Genomic DNA, 24,858 nt, shown 5'->3' on the forward strand with positions numbered 1-24,858 from the left:
AAGGGTACATATTTCAACTTTTTGGCAAAGGCATTAGTGAGTATGATGATTTAACACAGGAACTTGAGTTTAAAAACCTTTTTTGATACTAAGAGATTTCCATTTAGGCTGGAAATACGTTTAACACCAAAACTCGTAGACTGGTTCCCACTTCCATGGCTATGGGGCCTGGGTCTGGACCGCGTCGCGGTAAACATCAGCCGTCAGTTTTTAATTAGGACCGACTTTGTTTATGTTTTCTCCGTTGAAATGTTTTCAATACTACTTATGGAAGTAGAAAAACAGAAAAATCAGCACGAAAATTCATCAAAGAAATTAACAGTGCCATTATTTTTGTCACTTCAAGTGATATTTGCATACTGCGGGTCTTCCTCCAAGGTTGGGTTAATTTAGTGTTTAATAATAATATTAATAATATAATAGGTTTTTTTACAGCGCTTTTAACCGATACTATGCACGATATGGGGCCGATGGGTACCCCCCACACACATGTCCAATCCCTATACACACTCTAGACAGTGTTACCTAACACATTCCCCGAGAAGTCTACGAGTTTTGGCTCATTCCGCCTGCAACCCGGGCGGACTGTCACTGACAACGAATCTAATGCTCTTAACCGCGAGGCCACGGCACTCCACACACTCGTCTCGTGTGCAGCTTTTTTATGGACTGTGATTTCTACATTAATCACTACATGCACATGTACATGCTTCATCCATGATTATATATTTATCAGAAATCTATTGAAACACTTGCATTATATATGTATCTTCTTATTTAGCGATTCAACTCGGCACAGAGCCTACAGTCTGAGGGAAATAAGATATTACTTTGGGAATGAATAATAAATTTACTCGCTATACCGTTTTGAAAAGGAAAATGCAATTTGTACAGTTCGATTAACAATGACTTAGTGCTTGCACTGCATTAGGAGTTAGGCCTACTGAATGTAACGTCTACCTTCTGAGGGATAATTGAGGGATTGGGAACCAGTCTATATACTTGCACAGTCGACAGTCTAGTGCGGCTAGATTGTGCAATTCATTATCAAAACATTTATCAGGTGGAGTTCGTGCGCCTGACGTTGTGTGCTGTGACAGAACCAGGCAGTGACGTCGATCGCGTGCAGACAAGTTTGGTTACAATGTTGTTTGTCATTGATCCAAACATAACTCTTGTCTGCACCTTTTACTCAGATCTATTTTTAAAAATCGTATGAAACAGGACAAAGCTTCCGTTTTGAATCAGTTTTGCCAAGACTGATGTTGGACAGATACTGAGAAAGTGTTGGCCAGGCTGTCGCTGACTGCTGGACCAGGCCTTTGTGTTGGTTTTAGAAATTAAGGCCCGTGTTGACGTGTTGTGATACCGCGTGTACAGTAACTGTACTGTCAATTATGGCCAATATCATAGAAAATATCAAGAGTGTGACGTTACTGGTGTGATGAATTAGGTATCCAGCGATGGCTGACTGCTGTGACGCCCAGGTAATCATGGTAGGCCTAATTGGACTTCAGACTGAAATTCACGAGAACCTGTTTAGGCCTACATATATGTCTTCAGTTGTGAAGATGCACATTAATCATCAAAATTACCATCATTGTAACCAATAACATAGTTCTCATTCCTGGCTGTTAGTGTTATTGAATGACATAGGAATTTTCAAATTTCTAGATGTCATGCATCATGAGGATGTGGAGTAAACGGGTAAAAGTTAAACAGGGTAACCATGTGACAATTTTTTTTTTAAATGTGTGTAAACTGTCACTTTGGCCATGGTGGAACTCGCCGTTAGTACGTAGCATTGTATCCACAATCCTGAGTGCATTGTCAACTTCCTACATAAATTTCCATAGAAAAATTTCAGCCAATACATGTATTTTGACAATGCACGTTACTGTTGAGTGGTCCCACTTACAATAGGATTTAAAAATGATACTTGTGATGTGATATGTGAAAACCCTTCACATGGTGTGCTTTGTCATTTGGATGCATTTTTCAAATTAATATGGACACACTTTCATTTTCAGATATATTACATTGATGACTCTTGGTTGTCTACAACATCAAACTAGGTTGTCTAGAATCACAAATTAAACAGTTTTCATGGTTTTGAAAACGGGAGAGTGTCCAGATCAATGTGAAGTTGATATGCACCAAAATGACAAAGCTTTCGCAGGTCACATCACATTTACCAACTCGAATGCGATTGTCCTGACCTGAATTCAAATTATACTGACCATGTGTTACTTGAATTTTTGAAAAGTATTTGAGGAAAAATGTGTTTTGAGGACATTCCTTCGACCAAACAATAACGAGCTACGTTAGCAACTTAGGTGTGGTTGTCGTTTATTGATGCTCAGTTTGTTCATTTGTGACCGTATTGTTGAGATCAACATACAGTAATTGTATGACTAATAGTATAATTGATGCATAACAAAAGCAACAGGCCCCTTAAGTTAACAGTGATACGCTGCGTCTTGATTATTTCCAACTGCACTGGGTAATCTGATTTCCCTACATGAGGTACACATGTACTTGTTGCCGGTATGGAATACCCGCGCACAGAAAAAATTGAATCACGATTGTTCCAAACATGCATCATTAATATTGTTGAAAACAATCAGCATTGAAAGTTGACAATCTATTCCTGACTCGTTTTGACAGATAAATTGCTGCTTTAAAGGTTCATCTTGTGCATGTGTTTGTGCTCCTGTCCGAGAATCCACAAGCACCAGAATTCTGTATGCAGTGTTCTTTGTCATCGGCTTTGTGCTGTCATGCGCATTTGTGTCAGAGACTGTGGCTCAGGAACTTCCTAAAGTAAGTAAAAAAAAAATTGAATAAAATTGTAAATATTTATTTTGCAAAAATGGAGGGAAAAATGTGAACAACAGTGTTCTGTTGACTCATTGATGACTCATGTCCATAGAATGTAAAATGAAGTCAGATTTTTTGTACCCAGAATAAAGTCATCAAAGGATTTCGTAAACTTGTGGTGGTGAAATCAGTCAGATGTTGCAAATAGTTCAATACTTCATTGAAGTGTGCACTTGGTGAGACCCACATGTACATGTATAGTGTAATTTGACTACCAGAATTAGAAGCCATTACTGCGGCGGCACAACGCTCATGAACAGGTGGTACGTGCGCGTTACAGGCCTCTTCGACCAACAAGGTGTCGTAATTTGCCAAATGCACGCAAGCGTCAAGCTGAAGAATATGGCGTCTAATCGGATTAGTCTATATGTACTAAAGTACAAGGCCATCGCTTTGCAAATTGGAAAATGTTCAAACTTTTAAGAACCACAAGTTCATTTGCACGCACTTTCAATTTTGCCATTGCACTGTGTACATTGTATGAGTGTGTACGTGTAATTAATTCTTAAAAAAGAAATCAGTGTCAAAATTGAACCGTGTAAATTGATGATGATTCCAGTGGCTGATTGTAGATGTGCATGTACACCTCTAAACACCACACGGGTGTGGAAATCTTCAAGGTAACAAGATTTAAATGTAGTTGTTAGGATTTCAGGACGGTGATTCATGCTAAAATCTGTGCCCAATCTCAGTGTGAGTAAATTTACCCAGCATTCACATCACTTTGCCACCATACTTTGTTCTCTTCTTTCCACCACCAGTACCCCAAGTTGATCGAATTTTGTCACACCATCGGGGCTGGCGAAGGTTGCATGAGGCTCACTGGCTATGCCTCTGTGTACAGAGTATGCTTCTCCATGGCGGTATTCTTCTTTGCGATGCTCGGCATAACTGTTGGTATCAGGACTAGCAAGTCATGGAGAGCTGCAATACACAATGGGTATAGTAGAATAGATTGTATCAGTTGTTTAGCACTGGCAGAGCTGGAACTTCAGAACCTGGGGTGGTGATCTGATCCTACAAAGTGAGTCTTGTAAAGCTTGATAAAACAAAACAAACTGGGCTCATCAGTTTTGATATATCAGTTTTGATATGGATTGAATAGAGTGTTAGTGTGACCATCTATGTTTCTGAGTTCACGATGATGGTATACTTTCTAGATTCAAATATGGCCTTGTTTCTTAAAGCCATTTTTCTGTGTCATCTTGAAAATCTGAAGACATCTTTCTGTCATTTCTGGGAAAATGGCTTGCTTGCAGTAGGGTACCCAAATGAATATGTCACACGCACGCTTATGTGTGTACAAGGCATTAGCAAGAGAACCAGCATGTAAAGAAACACACACGTGTACTCCATTCATTTGCACTGCACTTTCTGGTTCACCGTCTCGCACTTCGTTACTCTATCAGGTTTAAGGATCCTAAAATAGGGAAGGCAAATGACGCCAGGGAAAGTTACTATTCCTACATGAAGAAAACGTGGAAAGACACCGGCGTTCTCTGATAAGTTATGGAAATGCAGAAGGTTGCTTAATTGAAACTTTAATTGGATCATGTTGTTTCCATACCCAAGGCATTTAGAGTTCAAGAATATTGGAATTATGATACTAGAAACTAAAAGCATGCATACATCTACATATAAAAACTGTCAGAACATTGTAAATACATATGATAACTTAAAGCAATATTTGTAAATCCACATGTTTATGCATGGGGCACTAGAGTAAGTGCCCCTTGCAGTCTCAGATTGGATTTATGAAATTACATATTCCCAGAAGGTGAACATTATAAAACATTGTAAAGTAATCCTACAGGTTGGTGAAGAAAAAAAGTCCTGTACATTGATCGGTGAAAGATGAAAGATCTAGACTCTGTCAGCGCATTAGTCTATAAGGTGTCCCAGAGCCAACCATGTACACCCCAAGTTAAAATCTTTGCTTCCAAGATCCTCATCGCATCTTTGTGTCACCAGGTGCTGGTTCTACAAGGTGTCTGTGATGGTTGGGCTGGTGGTGGGGTCATTCTTCCTGCCCATCTCAGACATCATGCTGAGCGTGGGACTGTACATCGGCTTTGCCGGAGCTGCTGTCTTCATCTTCATGCAGCTCTGGATGCTGCTGGATTTTGCCCACACGTGGAATAAGAAATGGTAACGCTGCCCACGACCTTAAAGAATGTCTTTGGATGTGCTGAAAATGGCCCTGTCTCATCAGTAGGAGGGTTGATAAACTAGGCAGAGTGAAAATGAAAAAAGAAAATAAAAATGGAGAAAGAAACGAAAGCTGAGATCTGTGTCTGAACAGAACATAGGTTTGTTCTGCAATTACAAGGTTAAAAAATTCCCTTGTTATATGTGCATTTGCTACGTGGCATGTAGAGTGAAAAGCCTCAGTCTTGGGAATATGATGATTTGATTATGTCATCGTGACATCACAAAACTGTATAAATTACATACTTGAATTATCAAAGGTGTTGCCAAAGACATTTTGAAAATATCTAAACATTAGAAAAATAAAACAAGTGACGAAAAAATTCAAAATGATGTTATCAAGACATCAGCCAAATTGCTCGTCCATTGGGTGTACGCCAAGTTTTAACCCAGTTGAATTTGTGGTTCAGGAGATATATACAGAACTGCAAAACTACAACTTTGATGGCATGTCACATGAAGTTATGATTCGACATCATAGTCTTCCAAGTCTGATTGAGTGACCAAAATGCAGAAAAACTGTGTGTGTTTGCAAAATGTGTGGGATTTGGTCAAGATGAGCTACAAAAAATATAATCAAAACAAAAGGAATGCATTTTCTTTACCTGTGCAGACAAGCCATCATCGAAACAAAAATAAAGCAAAAGAGAATGGTACAAACCCGAAACCAAAAGGCAAAATACATGTTGGAAGATAAACACAAATCACACCCCATAACCAATTAACCATCACTTCCCTGATCACACTACATTTATATTTTTTTGATAAAAATTGTGGTTATTTCCTGCTGCTAAGGTTTCCAGCCTATTGTTTCATGGATTTCCTGCCTATCAGAAATTAGGGTTGTTGAACCTTTTATCTTTTTATGGGATGAAAACAGTCAAGTTGCCCTTTGAAGTTGACATCCATTCAGGCTACAAGGAAAAAATAGTCTATTTGAGGTCACAGAGCTCAAACACTTTAATTTCCCAAGAGACCCCCCCATGGTATGTACACATCTGTGTGCATGTAAGATGTCATGAGTTTGATTTTTTAGAATTTCTTCAAAACTTTATCCAGTAAAGTCGCTTTCTGTTTGCGTAGATCTGTTAAAAAAGGAAATTTCTACAGTCCTTATGATTTGTAAATTGCAGGCGTGTGGGAAAAACACTCAGGGATGTTTCCGGACATGCAATTATTCGCACTTCTTGGGAAGCTTTTAGGTGTGCAATGGTGTAAGAGTGTGATTGCACGCCTTAAAACGAGTTGATTGATTTTGAGTGATTTCAGACTTAACGTTTGGTAGAATTCTAAAATGTTTGCCTCTGAAGTCCGGTCTCAAGTGACACAATTTTGCCACAGTCCTTATTCATCTTATGCTCGCACAGCATGAATGGAAAAAGACTTTGTGTATTTAATATGCTGTGTGTCATTTAGATCCTTATCTGAATTAAAATGAATCTTAATTGCAATAGCCTATCAGCACATATACATGGACCCAAGTGTCTCTCCTGGAGGCATTTTCAATACTATCACCGTGTAGTATTTATAAACAAAATTATTGAAGATCATGAGGCAGCCATCTTGTTTTTCTCCATTGAAAGCAATGTACTAAAGCTGGAAGAAACAATAGTCTGCTTCCTTTTATCCATAGGTAAAGTTGTGTTACTATTGTCATTTGGTATACAGGGGCAAGACAAAAATGGCAGCATAATTATAAAGATTCTTCCAAAGTCCTTCCTGGACTGGAGTTTTCAGTGAGATACTGACGTGTGTGGTAAAATCAATCTTTTTTTTTGTTCTGTTTTTCAAACATGTACATGCAGGTCAATGAAGATTGACGACAATGGGTCGGTGTTGTGGTATGTAGGTGAGTTCTGTGCACAGTGTGATGTCACACACACGAGGCCTGCTGTGTACACCATGCCCAGTGTAAATGCAACGCGACATGCACTGTGTATGTACATGTATATAACGTATGGGACACAGCAATCTACCACAAAAGAATCCAAACACTACAATTATAAAACCACTCAAAAATGAATGAAAATCCCATTATCCTTACGTATAAGACCAACTGATCCATGATAATCAGCAGTCATGATGATGATAAGCTCTGTGAGGGTTCCTAACAGAAAAAGGTACGAAGAGTGAGGAATTTTGGAGCAAAACTTTCTTACCTGGGCGTTGCTTGATCAGCGGCGAAAAGGCCACAAGCTAGAGAGTTCTTGAAAGACCAACACCCACAGGCCACAAGGCACTGTTCAAAGTGATTCTGAACATATTGCTCTGCCATTCATAAAAAGTGTGATTACGCATCACTCCCAACCCAAACTAAAGCAAACCATCAGGACTACCCATGGAACACAAGTAAAACTATGTTCACTGACTTTGTTAATTCATGCTTAGATGTCAGTTAAAGGGTATGGCCTCAATGGGACATGACTCATGATTTCAAAAGAGCTGTTTGCTACTGTGGATGTTCTGGCATGGGTCATGGAAAGCGTAAAGTGGTTTCTGGGCTGCATAACTAATTAGATGTGTAGTTTTCCGTGCAATAAGTTAAGGGCAATAAATTACAGGTCACTACATTAATATTAACGGGCCCAATCATGTCCTCCTTTCTCTTTGCAGCCTTGGTCTTCTTCATAGTTCTCTTCTATGCCGTCTCCGTCGGGATGCTGGTCTTTCTTCTCCATTACTTTGCTGCCGGAGCGGAGTGCGTCCGTAACATCCTCTTCTCCTGTCTGAGTTTCGTACTCTGCATATTCGTCAGTGTCTTCTCCATCATGCCCTGCCTGCCAAAAAGTGGGTAATCAAACTGTGTTTTGGGGTTTCTGTGCTACAGTGTGATAAAAGAGTAGCTTCTGCCTTTTAGTGGATGACATCCTGAATTGAAATGCCACACGCGTTGTAATGCAGCTGGGTACTGACATGCCAAGGCCTTTTGGATACACGCTTGTAACAACTGTGGCTGATGAGATGCGGAACAGCCTTTTTTTTTACACCAGTGAGGCATGTGATATTCCTAGCACATTGCTTACCCCTCAGGTAGAAAAATGCTGAGTTTCCATTTCTGATAAAGCCCAAATAATTGAACTTGCCGTTTTTGGGATGAAAATATTTTTCACAATTTGTAACACTCTTGCTGTGGAGGAGGGAATTTGGCTCGGCACTGTTGGTTTTGACAAATATGCTTTTAAGGAGCTCATATACATGTACATGAAGGTGGAATAAATTGTTCATGACAGGTCATCCACGAGGTGGTCTCCTGCAGGCATCCATTGTGTCAGCCTACATCATGTACTTGACCTGGTCTGCACTTCTAGTTGAACCGCCAGTGGAAGGTAAGCCACGTTGACTGTTCAAAATCAGTGAAAAACATATGTGCCTTGTGGGTTTTTTCAAAGTTCAAGTTGTTCTGATGGGAGCAGTTCATAGCAAAGTGTACCACCATTTCCCAATACACATAATTTGTTTGTTATGCACCTGTCTATTTGCAGCACCACACGACTACAGTGTGATTTGAAGCCTCATAATTGAAATCATTCCCCACACATTAAAAAAAAAGCATTCAAGCAGCTTCTAAAGGTTGAATTTGGTTCAACCTTGTCCCCACTGTCTCGCCTGTTTGCCGCACGGGCCATCCCCAGGTCAGGGTTGCCCTGTGAAACTTTGTACGATTCTTATCTGAATATTTTCAAGTATCTGTCTGGTGAGTTCTTGTCCACGAGAACGCTGTACAATTCTTATGAGAAGTTGGGGAAGAAGGTGACGTAAAATGGGTCGAGTCAGAACGGAGACTAAATGTTGACTCTCAAAAGGAATTTAAATTCTTGCAGCATGTATTGTTACAATGTCATGCGCGTGCAATTAGCCACAGCCAAGTACTTCAGACCCAGCCTCGATCTGTTGTTACCATTTGTCTGCATGCAGTCAAAAGCCTACTGGTTGATAACGGGACCCACAGCGTTTACAACACAACCTATGTCACTTGTGGTCTGGGCAGCGGCTTTGCTTCGACCTTCATCATGAACAGCATGTACACGGAGCTGGTTAATGCGATGGTGGCGGCCATTTTGTTGCTTGGCATGGTGCTGTATGCATGGTGAGCTCAATTTGGCCTTCTGCTCCCACGGTCACATGGGATTTCTTTTTCTATGAGCCTTCTGCAGGAATACGGCTCCTTTTTTGTAATCCGTCCAACCTTAATAATTCCTATAATAATAATGAGGCCATCAGTCATGCGTGACAGAAGGTGTTTTGATAACACATGACACATGTATTATGCTCATTAACCGGTTCTGCATCATTGTGTGTTTTAAAAATAGAAGGGCAAAGTACTAATGCTCAAGTATTCGTGTATGATTTAGACTTCCTGTCAATTTCGTGATCATTCCCCGAAGTGTGCGTTTTAAAATCTTATTATCCTCTGGCAAGTTTGATCTGAAGCAGGTGTAGCAAAGAATTCGGAATGCTTTGGTAATCAATCATCAGTAGTTCTTACAATAATTGGTCTCTTTCTGAAGATCCTTGATAAACAGTTAATATAAATATGTTGAGTAAATGTATTACTGCATTTTCTGCCACTTGATTTTTTTTAGCCTTTGGACTAGCATGTCGCATAGGAGAAGCAATCACAAGCCAGGCAGACAAAGTGTAAGACAGCCACACACAGCAAACTCCCCTCTGTGCCTGTTGTGCATGGCATGGTCAATGTGTTGCTTGATTGCTTGCTTGTCTCCAGTCTAACAAGTGCATTGTTGAAGTCAAGCGCCTGATACTGAATTTGCCAGCTTTCCAGTTTCTATTAATACAATGCTGCACAACCTCTCATTGTCTTTAAGAAGGCTCGAAAATAGTTTTGTAAAATCAGTGAATGATTAAAATGTTGTAATACCAGCTTAATACCATAATTGGTAATTCTGGATGCTCTTGGGAAATGAGGAATATCAACTGCAATTTAGCTTCCAATCTCATAAGCACCTTTCTGGAGCAATTTCTTATCTTTCAGATGCAATGCAGAGGTGAAGGTACGCGGGTTATTTAGTCTATGCTGTGCCAAGATAATTTGTTTTCATTGGACGTTTAATCTGCAACCCTTTTTAATACATAGATTTAAACCCTCTGGACACTTAGTGGAAGTGTCCTCATCTAAACAAAACCTGAAAGAAGAACAAAGCTTGACTGGCTTTGAGTTGGTGCTTGTTGCTTTTCCTTGTCACTGTAAAATTACTCAACACACAACTTGGAATAAAACAGGAATGTTGTTTAGCTGGATCCTCCAAAATGAGGACCTTTGAAACAATGTGCTTACAAGAGCACTTTTAAAACATCTCACATGTATGTATACATGTAGATTGATTTTATCTGCATGGGCAGATGGAGATATGAATGTGAAACTGTTTGACAGCTTTCGCTATTGAAATTGTGAAAAAAAATCCAGCAGCTCTCGGAACTTATGCTTCATTTTGTAAGGTTTGGTCACACGTGCATTTCATTGAATAAATAGTGGATGGATGGTAGGTACGGCCTACAGATTCAACTGATCACCCTCAAATGAAACACACTAACCCATCACGTGTATGTAGGCAGCTTGATATACATGTAGCATGTCTTGAAAGCATGCATAATTCAGTTCAACCCAGCAGGTCACACAAGGAACAGACGTGTTGCAGAAACGATGTTCCAACTGCACATGACATGGTCCTCAGCAATTTATAGTTTGCACGTGGAAGTGAATTTTTCTCTGACCTATCAGATTAGAAAGTCTTTATTTTTGCTGATATTTTTTTATTTCCTTGTGTGATCTTTCCTGAATAGCTTTTGATTTTTGCCACTAACAAAAATAGTGTTTGCATCACATTGAGAGCAGTAAAGCTGTACAAGTGGTTAGGTACTTGTCCTATTTCTCATGGGCAGGAGAACAGAATAGACCGTATTTGCAGCATCCCTAATTTCAGTCGTATTCCTTAAGTACAGTATAAACTTTCAACGCGTAATGGGATGGTACCAGGTGATTTTAGGGGTCGGAATGAAATCGTAGAATATAGTCTGGTTCTTTGAATTTAACATTTCCCGATAAATACACTATGTTGGGGAATATGACTGAAATTGGGGACGCCGTGAATACGGTCTATTACTGTTTTGTTTTTTGTTCAGTTGTTGGGGTGTTGTTTGTTTGCTCGATTTTGATGCAGCGAAGCAAAATTGACCCCAAAATCAGTACTGTCACAAAAGTGCATCAGCACTTCCCCACTAAGGTACTCATGCTATGTTGTTTTGAGTCCCACTCCGGTCATATTTTTCTTGGTTTTGTTGCAACTGACATGTACACCACCTGTTCAGCTTCCCTTTACATGTGGTTATTAGGGGAGCTTCCCCCCCTCTGACCTTTGACAAAGCTGCAGTATGCCTGGTTCCTGGAACAGTGGAAAATGCTCCTGTCTAAATCTGCAGATGTGGGTTTTGCAATGAGGTCCAGTGTCATGATTGATTTGGGAAATTGAACTCCAGTCTTGCTCTCAAAAGCACACGTGAACCAATCATTAACTTAGGCTGGAGCCAAGTCTAAGTTTGCAGTTCTCCTGCAGTAACATGGGTGTGTTTTCCAGGAGTGGTGGGGGACAAATCACTCATCAACAGCATCTCAACAAGCATCCTGGAAAAGAGATCATTTCTGTGGTGTTTCAAAGCACGTTAGTTATTTTTGTTCCCTTTCCACTGGGGGGGGAGTTTCTTTCGCTTGTACTTCCTTTTTTTCATTTTTATTTTCCAGGGAGGGGATGCACCTCTGGCAATCCCCCCCCCCCACGTGGGGACACCCATGTACAGTAATGGTAAACTCTGCTTTTCTATTTGCAGTGGTGTCTGTGCATGCTTTTCTGTTGCCTTGTATACGATTGAATTCTATTGCCCGCTTTGGTTCTGTTGCCTGCAGTGTTCGGTCTGCAGGGACTGCCCTCAACTTCACTGGCTCTAGCGTTAATGGCAGAAGCCAGCGAGTGAGTGCATGTAACTTGCTTGGTATTTGATTTGCACAGGGGCAATTCCATGTGTAGGTGGAAATTTGGCATGCCATTACTAACCTCAGAAAAAAGAAGAAGAAGAAAATAAGAGAAAAGTGGAAATAAATATAATAAAATTGGAAGTAAAGTAATGGCGCTATTATGTCCACTAGCAATTCTTTTCTTTATGATTAGTTACACTGTACAAATAATAATGAGTTTGATAAATGAATGGTAGCTTTCCACTTTGCATGGAATTGCCTGAGAACTAACTATTTGACATGCGGATTTATTTGAATGACTTTGCTGCAATCGACTCATTTGACAGAACAAAACCTGTGTTAGAAAGGTTGGTCCAGTTGCATTTTCTCATCCATTTTCATTTGCCTTGAAACTGTGAGGCAAGTTTTGAGACAATTCATCTTAGAATCAATAATTGCATCAGCTCTGTTCCGTGTTTCCTGATGTTTATGGGTACTGAAGTTTAGCAGATCTCAAAGAGGTGAAAGTTGATGTTTGGTGTAAATTTACCGTGGTACGCATCATTTCAGATTGTCTATGAAACCTGGGAATGGCAAGATAATAGTTTTAAGAGAAAATGAAGAGAACATTAATTAGAAAAAGCCTTTTTTCCCCATATGTTGACTACATATATTATAACATAAAGCAGATTCTTTAGCAGATAAAAGTTACTGCTTGATATGCAGCCAAAGAAAACCTTTTGGAGGATTGAATTCTCCGACACTAGTGAAACAACTTTTTCCAACGATCTTTTCAGGCTGCCGCACCACGACCAAAAGCTAGTTCTAGCATGTGCTGGTGTTGCTCTTCATCCACAAGCCACAAAGAGGGTAAGTCATCTTCTTAATCTTAAATGTGCACAGTGATTTTGATACGTGTATTCTGTTGCATTTCCACACTGTTGCTAATTGGCATTAATGCTATCTTCCTGTCCACCTGAAAAAAACACCTTTTGTCCCCAACATCATCCTTGGGTTGTAAATTTCAGATCAGTGAATGTGTTTTCATGTACGCCGAGCTTCAAAAAGATCAGACATGGAACAATCGAGATATGGTCTGAAAAAAAAACTTGGTCTTCCAGGTTTAAAACACTGTGTCGGTGTTAACACTGGTTGTGGTTATGTAACCAATTGGCATTGCATTTTTGCACGGAAACACAAATCAGTCTTCGCCTCTTCCTGATTGGTCTGCAGAAGGATCATCCCACCCACAGAATAAGAGTTGGGGTCTGATCCACAACGAGAGAGATGGCGTCATCTACAGCTACTCTTTCTTCCACCTGACCTTGGCACTAGCATCTCTGTATGTCATGATGACCCTCACCAACTGGTACAGGTAAGACGGCCATCTTTGGTTGGTACATGTACACCGCAGAAGTATGTTCATACACACGGTGTAGTGGAGAAGGCATTCAAAGTTTCCCATTGGAAGATCTGCATTATGCTGTGGCCAGTTTTAATGATTTGCATCGATATCAATTTACTCTGGGAAATTTGAAGTCGTCCAAAAAGTCAATGTTGCATTTTTATGTGTAACAAATTCTCCCCACGATTTCGGGTAGATTTCAAAATTGCACCAAAGGTCACAATTGAACATTCTGGAAGATGCCTCAGAAGCTCAAAGTACTTTTCTGCCCTTCACCCCCTCTTAAAGACCCGAGGAGGCCTCCCTGGAGTCCCTTCACCGTACCTGGCCTCCATTCTGGGTCAAGCTGGGCTCCAGCTGGCTCTGTGGCATCCTGTACGTCATCAAAATTGTCACCATCATGCGCTGCTGCGAGAACAATGCCCAGAGTCGTGACTCGGTCGTCTACAGGCAGGCGCCGAGGGGGAGGGGATCCCCCCGCCATGCAGGAGCAAACCAGTAAGTCCAGGGTGCATGGTACAGTAACTATCCAGTTCATGGGCCTGTTTGTTTCTCACAGACCTGGATCATGATCAGTGATCCCAATGCTACTTTGCTCCATCCCGTTGGGCTGGTCCTGGTGTCAGTGAACCAACAAGGAATCATTGATCCAGATTCGGATCCATGTGAAACAAACAGGCCCCATAAATCTTGGCTTCACACTCAGCTGTACCTCCATTCCATTATTGGTTTCACATATTGCTGTTTGAAACAACCGAAAGTACATGTACTCCAGACTTTGACCTCATGAACAGATGATGCGATACTCCTGGAGCAGGAAATGGATTTATTGAACTAAATCTCAAAACCAAGGACAGGAACAAAGCCAAGATTTTGAAAACCCAAACCCCTGTAAACAAGGTGTGCAACGTACATGGGTAATTTCAGAAATTAGGGGTCCAAAAGTGTGACATTTGTGTGTCCGTTTTACATCTGGCCTTTGTTATTTGACATGCAAATATCACCGGCATTGATTTCGACCTGTTGCTATTTGTTTGGCAGGTAATTTGCATTAATTCATCACTCATGGAAATTAGAAAATGTCTTCTGAACTTCTGAAATCATATGTCAGATGTGACAGGTACATTGAAAAAAATGGATCCCTGATTTCTGGAATTACCCACATGCTTAGGTAGACTTCTTAATTGCAAGCAAATGGCAATGTCTTGTGAACAGAAATTTGTACACGTTTGTGAGGGAAATCGTGATATAAATCGTGTGATAAATAGATTTAGTTCTAAACACACCTATTGTTTCTTTTCCAAAGTTCTCCCAAATTTTTATAGCATTGTTTTTAAACCGTGTTTGGCAACATTCAAAGCCCGGGGCCAATTTCATAGCACTGCTTAAGTGAAAAATTTATTTAAGCATAAAAAAACCTTGCTTGACAAATCAGGTTACCAACCAAAACTTCTTGTGATGTAATAATAATAATAATGTCGATTTATATAGCACCTAATCCATTTAAAATCAATGCTCCCAGGCGCTTTACAATCAACCAGCGTTGAAATTACAAAAAACCTCTAAGAACGTGAAAATGTCAAATATAAACTGTGGGCATGCATCACAGAACAGCAAAAAAATGTGAAAACCTCAACGATAAAAATCACATGAGCAAGACTTGAAAAAAATTAACTACAAAAAGTGCATTAAAAAGAGCAACCCAAAAAACTACTGATATGCCTCACAGAACAGAAACGAACCTCCCCCCATCAAAAATGGTAACACATGTAGTTAAAAGGAAACCAAAGATTAATAACAATTAATTCAAACACGAGAAACAATGTATATTGTTTTGGAGTGGTATTCACCTGTCTTTTGGTTAGCATGACAATCACATAGAGTTTGAGCTGGTAACCTTTGTTTATTAAGCATGTTTATTTTGTGCTTAAGCAAATTCTGTGCTTAAGCAGCTCTGTGTAAACTGAATTTGGCTTCAAAAAGATGTAAATGGTACCGGTTATAGTCAAGTTGGTGTATAAGCAAAACCCTGTTGGGATATCCCATTATAGCATTCAGCGAAAGTTTTGGGATCTTTCATATCTGATCAAAATCTGAAGAGTATTCTAAAGACTACCTGTGAGCAAATTAGCATAACTTGTAGTCACAGCCACTTCATGGCAATGTGACGTAAAAGCTTTAGAGGTTGTGCATGGTGCTGCTTTTGTAGCCTCAGCCACTCGTCATGAAGTGGCTGTGGCTGCAAAAGCTATGGCATTGTGCACACAGTCTCTGAAGCTTTTGCCTCACGTCGTCATGCAGTGACTGCGGCTACATAAGTTATGGCATTGTGAACAGCTACTTCATGGCAATATGACGTAAAAGCTTTAGAGGTTGTGCATGGTGCTTCTTTTGTAGCCACAGCAGCTTCGTCAGAATGTGAGGCAAAAAAGCTTTAGAGACTGTGTACACAATACCATAACTTGTGTAGCCGCAGCCACTTCATGACGACGTGAGGCAAAAGCTTCAGAGACTGTGTGCACAAATCCATAACTTTTGCAGCCACAGTCACTTCATGAGGACGTTAGGCAAAAGCTTCAGAGACTGTGTGCACAATACCATAGCTTTTGTAGCCGCAGCCACTCAGTTGAAATGAGGACAAATCTAGTCTCCTTTACGTTTTGTTCATTCTCTACATTAGGAATCGAAGAAGTACAACATCAGTGTAACTTGGACTTCCCCAGGCCCTAGTCTCCCTTTCCAGGCCTCTCAAAGAAAAATGGGCATTGCAGTCAAGGCGAAATCTTCCTGAAGGTTTGTGGATAGTTTTAGAAACTTCAGAAGTCAAAGGACATATCAATTTCTGCAAATGCAGCTGTGTGTATCTTGCTTAAAAAGTCATGAGTTGTATTTGTTTACTTTGTGTTATTGCTTTGTATGACGGATGGTTATAATTTATTTTTTCATTTTAACATTAGAATTAGAAAGCAGTTCATGTTGCACAGGGTGTGAGCATTACCGGCAGAGAAAGTAATTAATTGATGTTTTCAATTGACATCTGACAAAATGCTGGCAGTTTTCAATGTTCGGTACAGTGCTTTATTGATTATTTCATTTAGTTTCTGTTTCTAGTTTCAATTCAGGGGCATTAGTAAACAGAGTGTGATTTTTTTTTAATCAGCAAAGGTATTTTTGTTTCTGTTGAAGTCATTCACCATATTAAACAGTCGAATTTCAATACAGTTGTTCACATACCCTCGGGAGTTCGGTTCATGTAGCACGAAATTTCCTCATGTAAGGGAGCATCTCAAAAAGTCAGAATAGTTGGAACATTCTTTTTGGCATATTGGCCTTTCGGCTGGGCACGCTCAGTGTTCCCAGTGTAACGCGGAGTGTTCCGTTGGAATGGCTGCCGTTCCGTGGGAATCATCCATTGGACCATTCCATGCCTTTTTGAGCATGTGTGCCGGATGGAATGTTCTCTCGGAACCGTCAGCTGGAACATTCTGCAGGAGGGAGCCTATGTTAACCGAAGTGTCAATTATGATGGTTCCTGAATCTTAGCGCCATTTGAACAGGAGTGTCATGCAGGATGGTCCCCCTGCTGATTTGCAACGCAAAATTGTGGGGTGCCTCAAGACATTCATGTTTACCAAACGATCTAATGGAGCTGTCCAACGAAATGGAAAAATTCCAACTTTTGAGATGCTCCTTAAGTTCTCTGGCTTGTCTGTCGGGTTCGACAATCTGCATAAGTTTCCTCACAAGAGTTTATGTTAATGGTGCTGTTTTGATCAGCTTGTATTGTCAGCCTCTGTCCACCTTGAGCAGAAGCACCCCCTCACTAGTTGAAAAAGAGCCATGTTAGTCGGGAGTGTTCAATTTGCTGGTAACGACGTGACCATAGCACGTGCGTTTGATGGTCGTTTGTGAACCAGCGCAGTGCAGTTCCGACAGGGGAGCCTCCGTTGCTAGGAAAAGTGCACCCTCTCTTGGTCCAGCTTGGGGCTTATAGAATGTATGTAGAGCTTCTTGTGGCATTGTCAGGAGCCCTCTCTCTTAAACCAGAGGTTACACAGATTGTATCTTCTGGCATAGTGTGTTCCTCTGTGCAAATAAGCCAGTATCATTTTTATGTTCTGTTATGTGTAATATTTGCCTTGCGAGCGATTTACCAACTGGATCTGAAAATAGTGCATTCCAAGCTTTTCTGCTAAGCAAATTTGTTTACCAGGATTCTTGAATAGCTCATCGCAGTCAGACTTTCCTGGCTGATTTCTGCTAGTATTGTTTTGAAATCAAATGGGAAGGGTTTTTGCTGCAATTGAATTTGCTCTAATTTCCTCCTGGTTTGAATTCCCAGCCTTTACCTGGATCTCTGAACCTTGGCGTTTTGAGCATATTAGTGCAAGGTGGTGGTACTTCTGTGTGAGCTCCTCTTGAAAATAATTTTGATGAGATGATTCAAATGAATTCTATCTTCAATCAGGTCTGTTGAGCAATTGCACTTTTGGTACTTTATATCACTTAATTTGTATGCTGTAATTTTTAAGCTGCAAAACAAAAGGAACTGGTGCTCAAGTAATTACTTCACTATATTTTGGGGAAAGTTTGATTATAAAAAAACTTTGTAGCTGATTACTTTACCATTACTTCTAAAACTTTGCCTTTTTTCATACGGGAAGTGCTTACAGCATTAAGACATCTAACATAAACCTCGGCCTTACAAAATCATTACCTCAATTTTCACAATTGTTCTTTCTAGTTTCTTCAAAGTTTGATAATATATTAATCAAACATGGTCGCAGTGTTTTTACGAGAATATATTCTGCCTCAACACTTTTTGTGATTTAAATCTACTGCTTTGAGAATTAGAAAGCATGAAAGAAATGTGTGTGTGTAGATTAACAGTAGCTTAATACATGTATTCTGTACTTTCCCCATGTTCAGAGCTCGTCTCTGAGGTCTTGGCTAGGCTTATGTGTTCCGTTGATCAGGCCATACTTACTACCTGAAGACGAGCTGCAGCATTACCAAATATGATGCAGAATCTCATAGATGGTTAAATTAATCAGTCAGAGATTGCGTCTTCTCTTTTGTGACAAGGTAGTAATTGAGCAGGTTTGAACTTCATTCAAGTGAAATTGAAATTTCAAAAAAAAAGAAATTCTTTCAAAACAGAAATTCGTGGTGAATGCCTAAATGACGTTTTCATGACTTGGGAAAATAATTGGAAGTTAGCCTTTTTTTCATCACATTATGGGGTGTCTATACCACTGTCTGTAGGGTGGGATATACATCTTTATCTTTGAATTTTCGACATCTTTATCTTTGAATTTTCATGTGTTACCGACGGCTCTTTCGTGTGGATATCTTTATTTGCCTCTCCTCCTGATAGCTAAAAGCAGTCACAATGAAGCATATTGAACGGTGTAATTCAGTCACTTGACGTTAAGATAAAGTGACTGGCCAGTGCAAGAAGTTTACCTATTAATGCTTTGAGACTGCAATGGAGTTCATTTCTTCAACACATCTCAGGCAACAAAGATTCCATCAGTTTCGTACTTACCGGGAGAATCAATGGCTCCAAACTTCTATATTTCCCATTTTTTTTCCCAGGGGGTAAGACTTTATGCCCCCTCAGGCCCCTTTCTGTTCCATTCCTCTGAATCTCTGTACCATTCCACTCTGTCATTTGTTGCCGATGGAGTCGGTTAAACGCCAGTCACATCTCAAGCAAGCACGCTAGATCGTTTTGGGACCTGAAGTTGTTAAGAAGGATTTTAATGGTGGTCACAATAAAAGTGCTTCGGGCCTCTCCTTTTCTTCTCTCATGTAAGCTTAAGATTTAAATGGAATGCAGTATAGAATAGAACATTACATAGTCTACCGTACCTTGTAGACGTCAATTGTTTGCGTTAGGAAATGTAGGCTAAAGTTGTGTGTTTATTAAGTGGTAACAGATTTTGGTGGTAAGTACTTTGTTACTAAGATTAATTCATCTAGTATCACTGAGGAGGCAGTTCTGAAGATCTGCCGACATTACTAATTTTTAAAGGGAATAATAAGAGGACCTTTATTCGCACACACCAGCGACAAGAGCGTGTTTTGGTTAAAAACAAATGAACCAAAAATTATGAATACCCCAAACGATCCCAAAAATTGAAAAAAAATGAGTTAATTTACAAGCTTATTTTTATTTTTTTGAGCAGTCCAGGGAATTAACATTTTGTATTCTTTAAATAGTATTCTCAGGCTCTCGTGAATTTGACCTGCCTTCGGGAAGCGCGAACACCGCGTCTTAATATTTTAGTGCAGATTTTCCGGACAGCTTTTGCACATGCTTGGAAATGACCAGGACGATTTCATCTTTGCCCGTAATTAAAATTCTTCACGGGAGCCCCTGATATATTGAAACTTTAGGGTGTCACAGTTTTTGAGCTCTGAAATTAAAAAAAAAGACGCGTGTACTTTTGTAAAAACTTTTATGTCACAAGACCATTGTGACATGTATTAACTCGGCGTGAATGCAAAACAGTGTGGGTTGACACAGAAATCGAATAGTCCTTAGCTCCCCAGGGAAGCTTAAGCGATGGGGAAATTTGTGGACGTTATCTCTTTCCCAAGTTCTTTTTTTTTTTTTCTTCTTCTTCTTTTGAACATTTTTTCCTTTGTTTTTAAATTTGTGCAATAATACGGCGCCACCAAGAGTTTGCAACGCTTTGGCCAATCACAGTGCGCAAAATGTTGACCCGATGCGCGTTTGGAAAGGGTCGACAGATTTCACGTATCGTGGTTGGCCAACGCGCGCTACGTAGCGCACTATTGTAAATCGCCCGTACTGGGGGAAGAGGAGTCCACGTAGGTCAGTGTCCAAAAATTGCCAACACTGCAAATGTGCCGAACCATTAATTTCAGTGTTACTCCTATATTCAGAGAGTAGGCCTACTTTTTGTCAGATTAATTCATGTGATTCAAGTACTGTACAGGGCAAGGCACGCCCACCCAGTCCCCACCCATCCGGTACCCACCCAAAGATCCTTGACGTTCTAGTGTAAGCAAAAATGCCATAGCTGGGGCTGCCCAGGGCTTCAAACAAACAGCCCGTATCTTGTGTATATGGTACCTCATTCCACAATTCTACAGGGACATCGTGAAACTGAAATTACACTTCATAGCTTCACCTTATGTTAGATGATGTCCTGAGGCCCACCCTCACCCTCAGTATAGTTCTGCTTTGCAGTTCAAAATCAGAATTTGTACTACTTGTGGACTTAATTAAATCCCCCTCCTGGCTGCAGGCTTGGATCCTGTAAAGTTAGTTCTTATGGTGACTGTATTTGCTTTTTATGTGTGTAATTTCATTACTCAAACTGCTGACACATTTTGAATGTTGTATTCTTTTGATTTTCATGTAGGCATTCAACTAACCAATTAGTTTCTTTAAAGTCCTGTAAAATGTGATATTTGATTTGATATGCAAAAAGTCATATCTTTATTATAATCATTCAACTCGTTTTGTATTTTCAACTAATATATGTATATTCCGGTCATATTTATACATTCTGATGACGAATAAAAATACACTGATACTTTCAAAAACATTGCCGAGTTATAATATTTGAGGCATTTGATAGTTTCGGTTTGGGCATATCGGAAGTGTGCTCCAAAGTAACGATACAACGATTGAGTGGGGGTTGGTTGTTTGGCGTAATGTAGTAATCTTCATTGGCCGGCACCCTTTGGAAATTTCCCCCTACAGAGAGCTTGGGTGGAATCCCACGACTCGTCGTTGTTGTCCCCTCATCTTCCCTCTCCGAATCGAGATGTAAGCGAAATGTGAAGGACTTTGCCCTGTATTTGGCCAAAATGCACCATCGTGGAGCATTGAACTTCAAACGCCGAGTAAAACCAAAATAACTGACGGCAAAGTCAGAGTCCAAAGTACGCCTGTCAATTTGCAGGGCAAGTCGTTAACCGCTACAAAAGGATTCTTGTTTAAGAAAATCCAAATGCGAATTACAAACTTTGCTTGAGAGCACCCATGGAGCCTGTACTTTGGGCCTACTCAAGCGCAACGTGTATTCATTTAAATCAGGAGAATTTCGGCATTGGTTTGTTCTGTGTGATGAGATTCAAAATATTGACACCATGGACTAACCAATGAATTCAAAAGACAGTCTCTGTTTTTCCTAAGAACTTTTAATCAGGTGAAAGCACTGTTAACCTGTAAGGCTGGCGGAGATAGGAAACACACAAGCGTTCTTTTGGAAAGATAAATGTTTCAGACTTGGTAGTCAGAAAACAGTCTAAACACACTATCGTCTATTAAATTTCATACAAAAACAGCCTTTCTGTGAGATCGTGGATGAAATATCCGTTGCAGATTTATTGATAAGGAAATGAAGTTTAGATGATAATGATGAAATGAGCACGAACGCCAAGTGAGAATATTGTTCATGGAAAGAGTTTTTCCAGACACACTTCCTCCCAAACACACACTCCATCAACAATCTTAACTCTTGTGAGTAGCTTGCATTACTGCCGTCCAGTCTTTTTCCCTATGATAACGCGGCGTGACCGACATGATGCTACCGGTGAGTGAACTGACTGAAAACTTGCGGTAGATTTGATAGCTACGCGCTAAGTTCTCAAATGTACCAGAGGAAACGATCTGTAGTATCCTTGATGCAGTTAACTTGTGTATTTCAGAAGAGCGTGCTTACCTCAAAACAAAATTGAACATCAAACAAGATTCTAATCGAACGTGAATACTTCGTGGATTCCATTTTCTACTTTCATTATTTCTTAAATAATATCGACAGTGGTTAAATATTTACGTCAAAATTATTCCAGCCAAGCAAAACTATCTATTCCTTCGCTTATAAACATACCGTTTTAAACGCAGAAGAATATTACATGCAATGTTATGTACACGTCGGCTATTTAGCCTACTATCAAGGCGTGTAGAATAAAAACGAAAGGTGAAATTAAAGCCTTAGTGATTATTCGTACGCTTATTTACACAGCCAGAGAATGTTTTCTAACCCGAAAGCACATTCTTTAGTATACAGAATAAAAATACTTCAATATTAAAATAGCAAAATGCCACCAGAGTACACCCTTCAGTCATTATTATGTTCAACAACAGTATATTGAAACAATATTACAAAATACCTGTTATATTTGCCTTCCTTTCTGAAAATATCGATAGTTTAACCAGTTTATTCGGCGAGTGAAAAATCTTTAACAAGGCCCCTTTTTTGTGTCATTATAAATCCCGTATACCGGTACAAGAGTCAAGCAAAACAGGTGTCTGTCTGAATCCTGTAGGCGACAGTTTGTCGTCTCGTACAAAAATATCTCCGTGGTTCTCATTCAAAATACGGACACGTGAACAGGGTCTCACGCGCCTATAATACTGTACATATTATAAATAAGCTGCGTTGTATTGGGTCCAGGAGATTGAAATAAATATGACAAAAATTGATATATAAAGTACACATGGATACCGTTGACAAATTCGTTATGTTTGAAACGGTGAGATTCAAAATGGCGAGACGAGAGTTGGTACTGTCATTCTAAAATTCTTGTCTGAAATCTCACTTCATGCTTCATGACTATAACACGTCCAGTTTACATGAGTGTTGAGTTTGGCATGCGTTCTCTCACCACAGATCACCATTAATCTCCACTAAAAGAAAAGGTGCCCTCCTATTTTACTCTGTGCCTCTCAAGATAATTTCATCTTGAACCGAGTGCACGTTGGCCGGTGATACCACCCTAAAAACGGCCCGTTGGCCCCTCTGTCTCCTCCTCCTCTCCTTGGGCACAGACAAGCGACTCCCTTGCCTGGATACTGTCCCACTTCTTGTGGTAGCCTTCCTTCCACGCCGACACCAGATTGTCGCGGTCCACCACCAGCCGGGTCTCGCCCGTCTCCGTGTCGAACCGACGGTTGCCTGTGACCAGGTACTGCCCGCCGGTTTTCAGCCTGGGGCACTTGCAGACGTTGGGAACCCAGATGTATTCGCGCCGCCCAAGGTGCACTGTGTTCTTGTACGTCTGTAGGATGGTGGTGTCGAATCGGGTCTGGCCGTTCTCGATGGTCTTACTGAGTATCTCCACGTGCAGGACTAGTATACACGATGGTTGAATAGGTCAGTTTGACTTGTGAACAAAATGATCTCACAAAATTCCCTCCCCATCTGCTGCCAAGTATTAAACGAAATATTTACTTAAACTCCTCATGTAAGGAGGCTCAAAACTGCCGCTTCATGCACCTGCCGCATCATGCTCGGTCGATATGATTGTAGAACTCAAAAATCGCGTTGTAACGACTCAAATAATACCTTTGCGATGATCAAATCAAGACTGGAGAATTTATTTATGTTAAATTGAAAACACCGCACAACTGTCGCTGTTGTGGATTAAGCAATGAGTGACGTTCATTGAAATTTCCAGATAGGTATAATGCACTATATAATACTCACCAAAGTCGTTCTCGCAGTAGTGGCTCGTCCGTGAACCGCGCACCTTTCTGCACTTCGGACATTTCTCTAGAAAAAAACGATCACAAGGAGGAAGGAAATTTGTCAATCTGTGAAAACGTGCATTTGCAAATTGGTTTCATTTTGTCATGTCAATACTAAAAGGCGGGGGGATCGAAACCATGCACTTAAAGGTCCTTATTTCCAACATGGAAACAAATTGTTGAAATTAAATGTCAAATGGGCCCCCCAAATAGTTGTGCCTTTATTCCACGCTAGTACAAGAGACGAATAAAGCCGAGGGCAGTGTTATGAAAAATGCCCTGAGCATTACAGATAACCGACCATTGATAGAACTATAGATGGAAAGATGAGTAATCCATTGATCTCTATGGCTTTGATAAATGGATGGTTTTTAGATGAGTGTCAGAGGTCCACGCCCATAGCACATCAAGTTCATGCATAGGTATTGTAAGGTTGGGCATCTGCCCATGGTCTGGGGAGAAAATGATCCGAACGCTCAAGTTCTCGCTGACCATTATGCTACGCAATGCCAAGTGCACAGTAGGGATATTAGTATTTTTCACGAGTAGGCCTACCAAAGTTGTATACCTTTCCCGTTGCCTCTGCCTTTGCCCCTCCCTTTCTTCTTGCCCTTGTCCTTCTTGGGCTTCCTCCTGGACTCGCGTCCTGGCTCCCCGTCTGAGCCCGCCTCTGTCTCGGGGTTCTCCTCGTCCTCGTCCGTCATTGTCACGTTGGAGGAGGAGCTAGACTCGGGTTTGGTCTCCGACTCGCTCGCCTCTGAGGGTCGGCCTTGTCCATCTGACAGTGAAGTCGCAACGATGTTTCAGAGATTTAGTTTGCTGTCCTTGCCCATGCCAAACTTATTTTCAACACTTTCATCCGTTATGCAACTTGCGAAAAGTCCA

At 40.5% G+C, this 24,858-nt stretch overlaps 2 protein-coding genes across 5 annotated transcripts in view; one reads left to right on the forward strand and one right to left on the reverse strand.

Annotated features, from left to right (window-relative positions):
* The first annotated feature begins 1,054 nt into the window (after positions 1-1,054).
* LOC110987667 (serine incorporator 5-like) lies at positions 1,055-21,041 on the forward strand. Of its 2 annotated transcripts, none has more exons than XM_022250601.2 (13): positions 1,055-1,487; positions 2,668-2,823; positions 3,642-3,820; positions 4,852-5,028; positions 6,894-6,937; positions 7,702-7,875; positions 8,319-8,414; positions 9,004-9,175; positions 12,008-12,071; positions 12,853-12,925; positions 13,289-13,430; positions 13,749-13,958; positions 16,141-21,041. In XM_022250601.2, exons 1-13 carry the CDS (start codon positions 1,464-1,466, stop codon positions 16,166-16,168), a joined length of 1,539 nt encoding a protein of 512 aa, XP_022106293.2. In that variant the 5' UTR covers positions 1,055-1,463; the 3' UTR covers positions 16,169-21,041. The 2 variants fall into 2 exon arrangements, with proteins under 2 accessions (XP_022106293.2, XP_086992754.1); XM_087136628.1 differs by lacking the exon at positions 12,008-12,071 and adding an exon at positions 9,672-9,726 and having other exon boundaries at positions 1,056-1,487.
* Positions 21,042-21,623: 582 nt separating this feature from the next.
* The window catches only part of adamtsl5 (ADAMTS like 5), a 77,036-nt gene continuing 73,801 nt past the window's right edge, over positions 21,624-24,858 (reverse strand). For all 3 annotated transcript variants that reach the window (XM_087136626.1, XM_022251760.2, XM_087136627.1), the window contains 3 exons: positions 24,542-24,751; positions 23,933-23,998; positions 21,624-23,575 (listed from right to left, as the gene is read on the reverse strand). In XM_087136626.1, the coding sequence (XP_086992752.1) occupies positions 23,223-23,575; positions 23,933-23,998; positions 24,542-24,751 (629 nt within the window). In that variant the 3' untranslated portion in view covers positions 21,624-23,222. The remainder of the gene's footprint in view (positions 23,576-23,932; positions 23,999-24,541; positions 24,752-24,858) is intronic.

Source organism: Acanthaster planci, linkage group LG05 (assembly GCF_054643075.1).
Source record: "Acanthaster planci isolate LZ-2023a linkage group LG05, COTS_SCS, whole genome shotgun sequence".
NCBI lineage: Eukaryota > Metazoa > Echinodermata > Asteroidea > Valvatida > Acanthasteridae > Acanthaster > Acanthaster planci.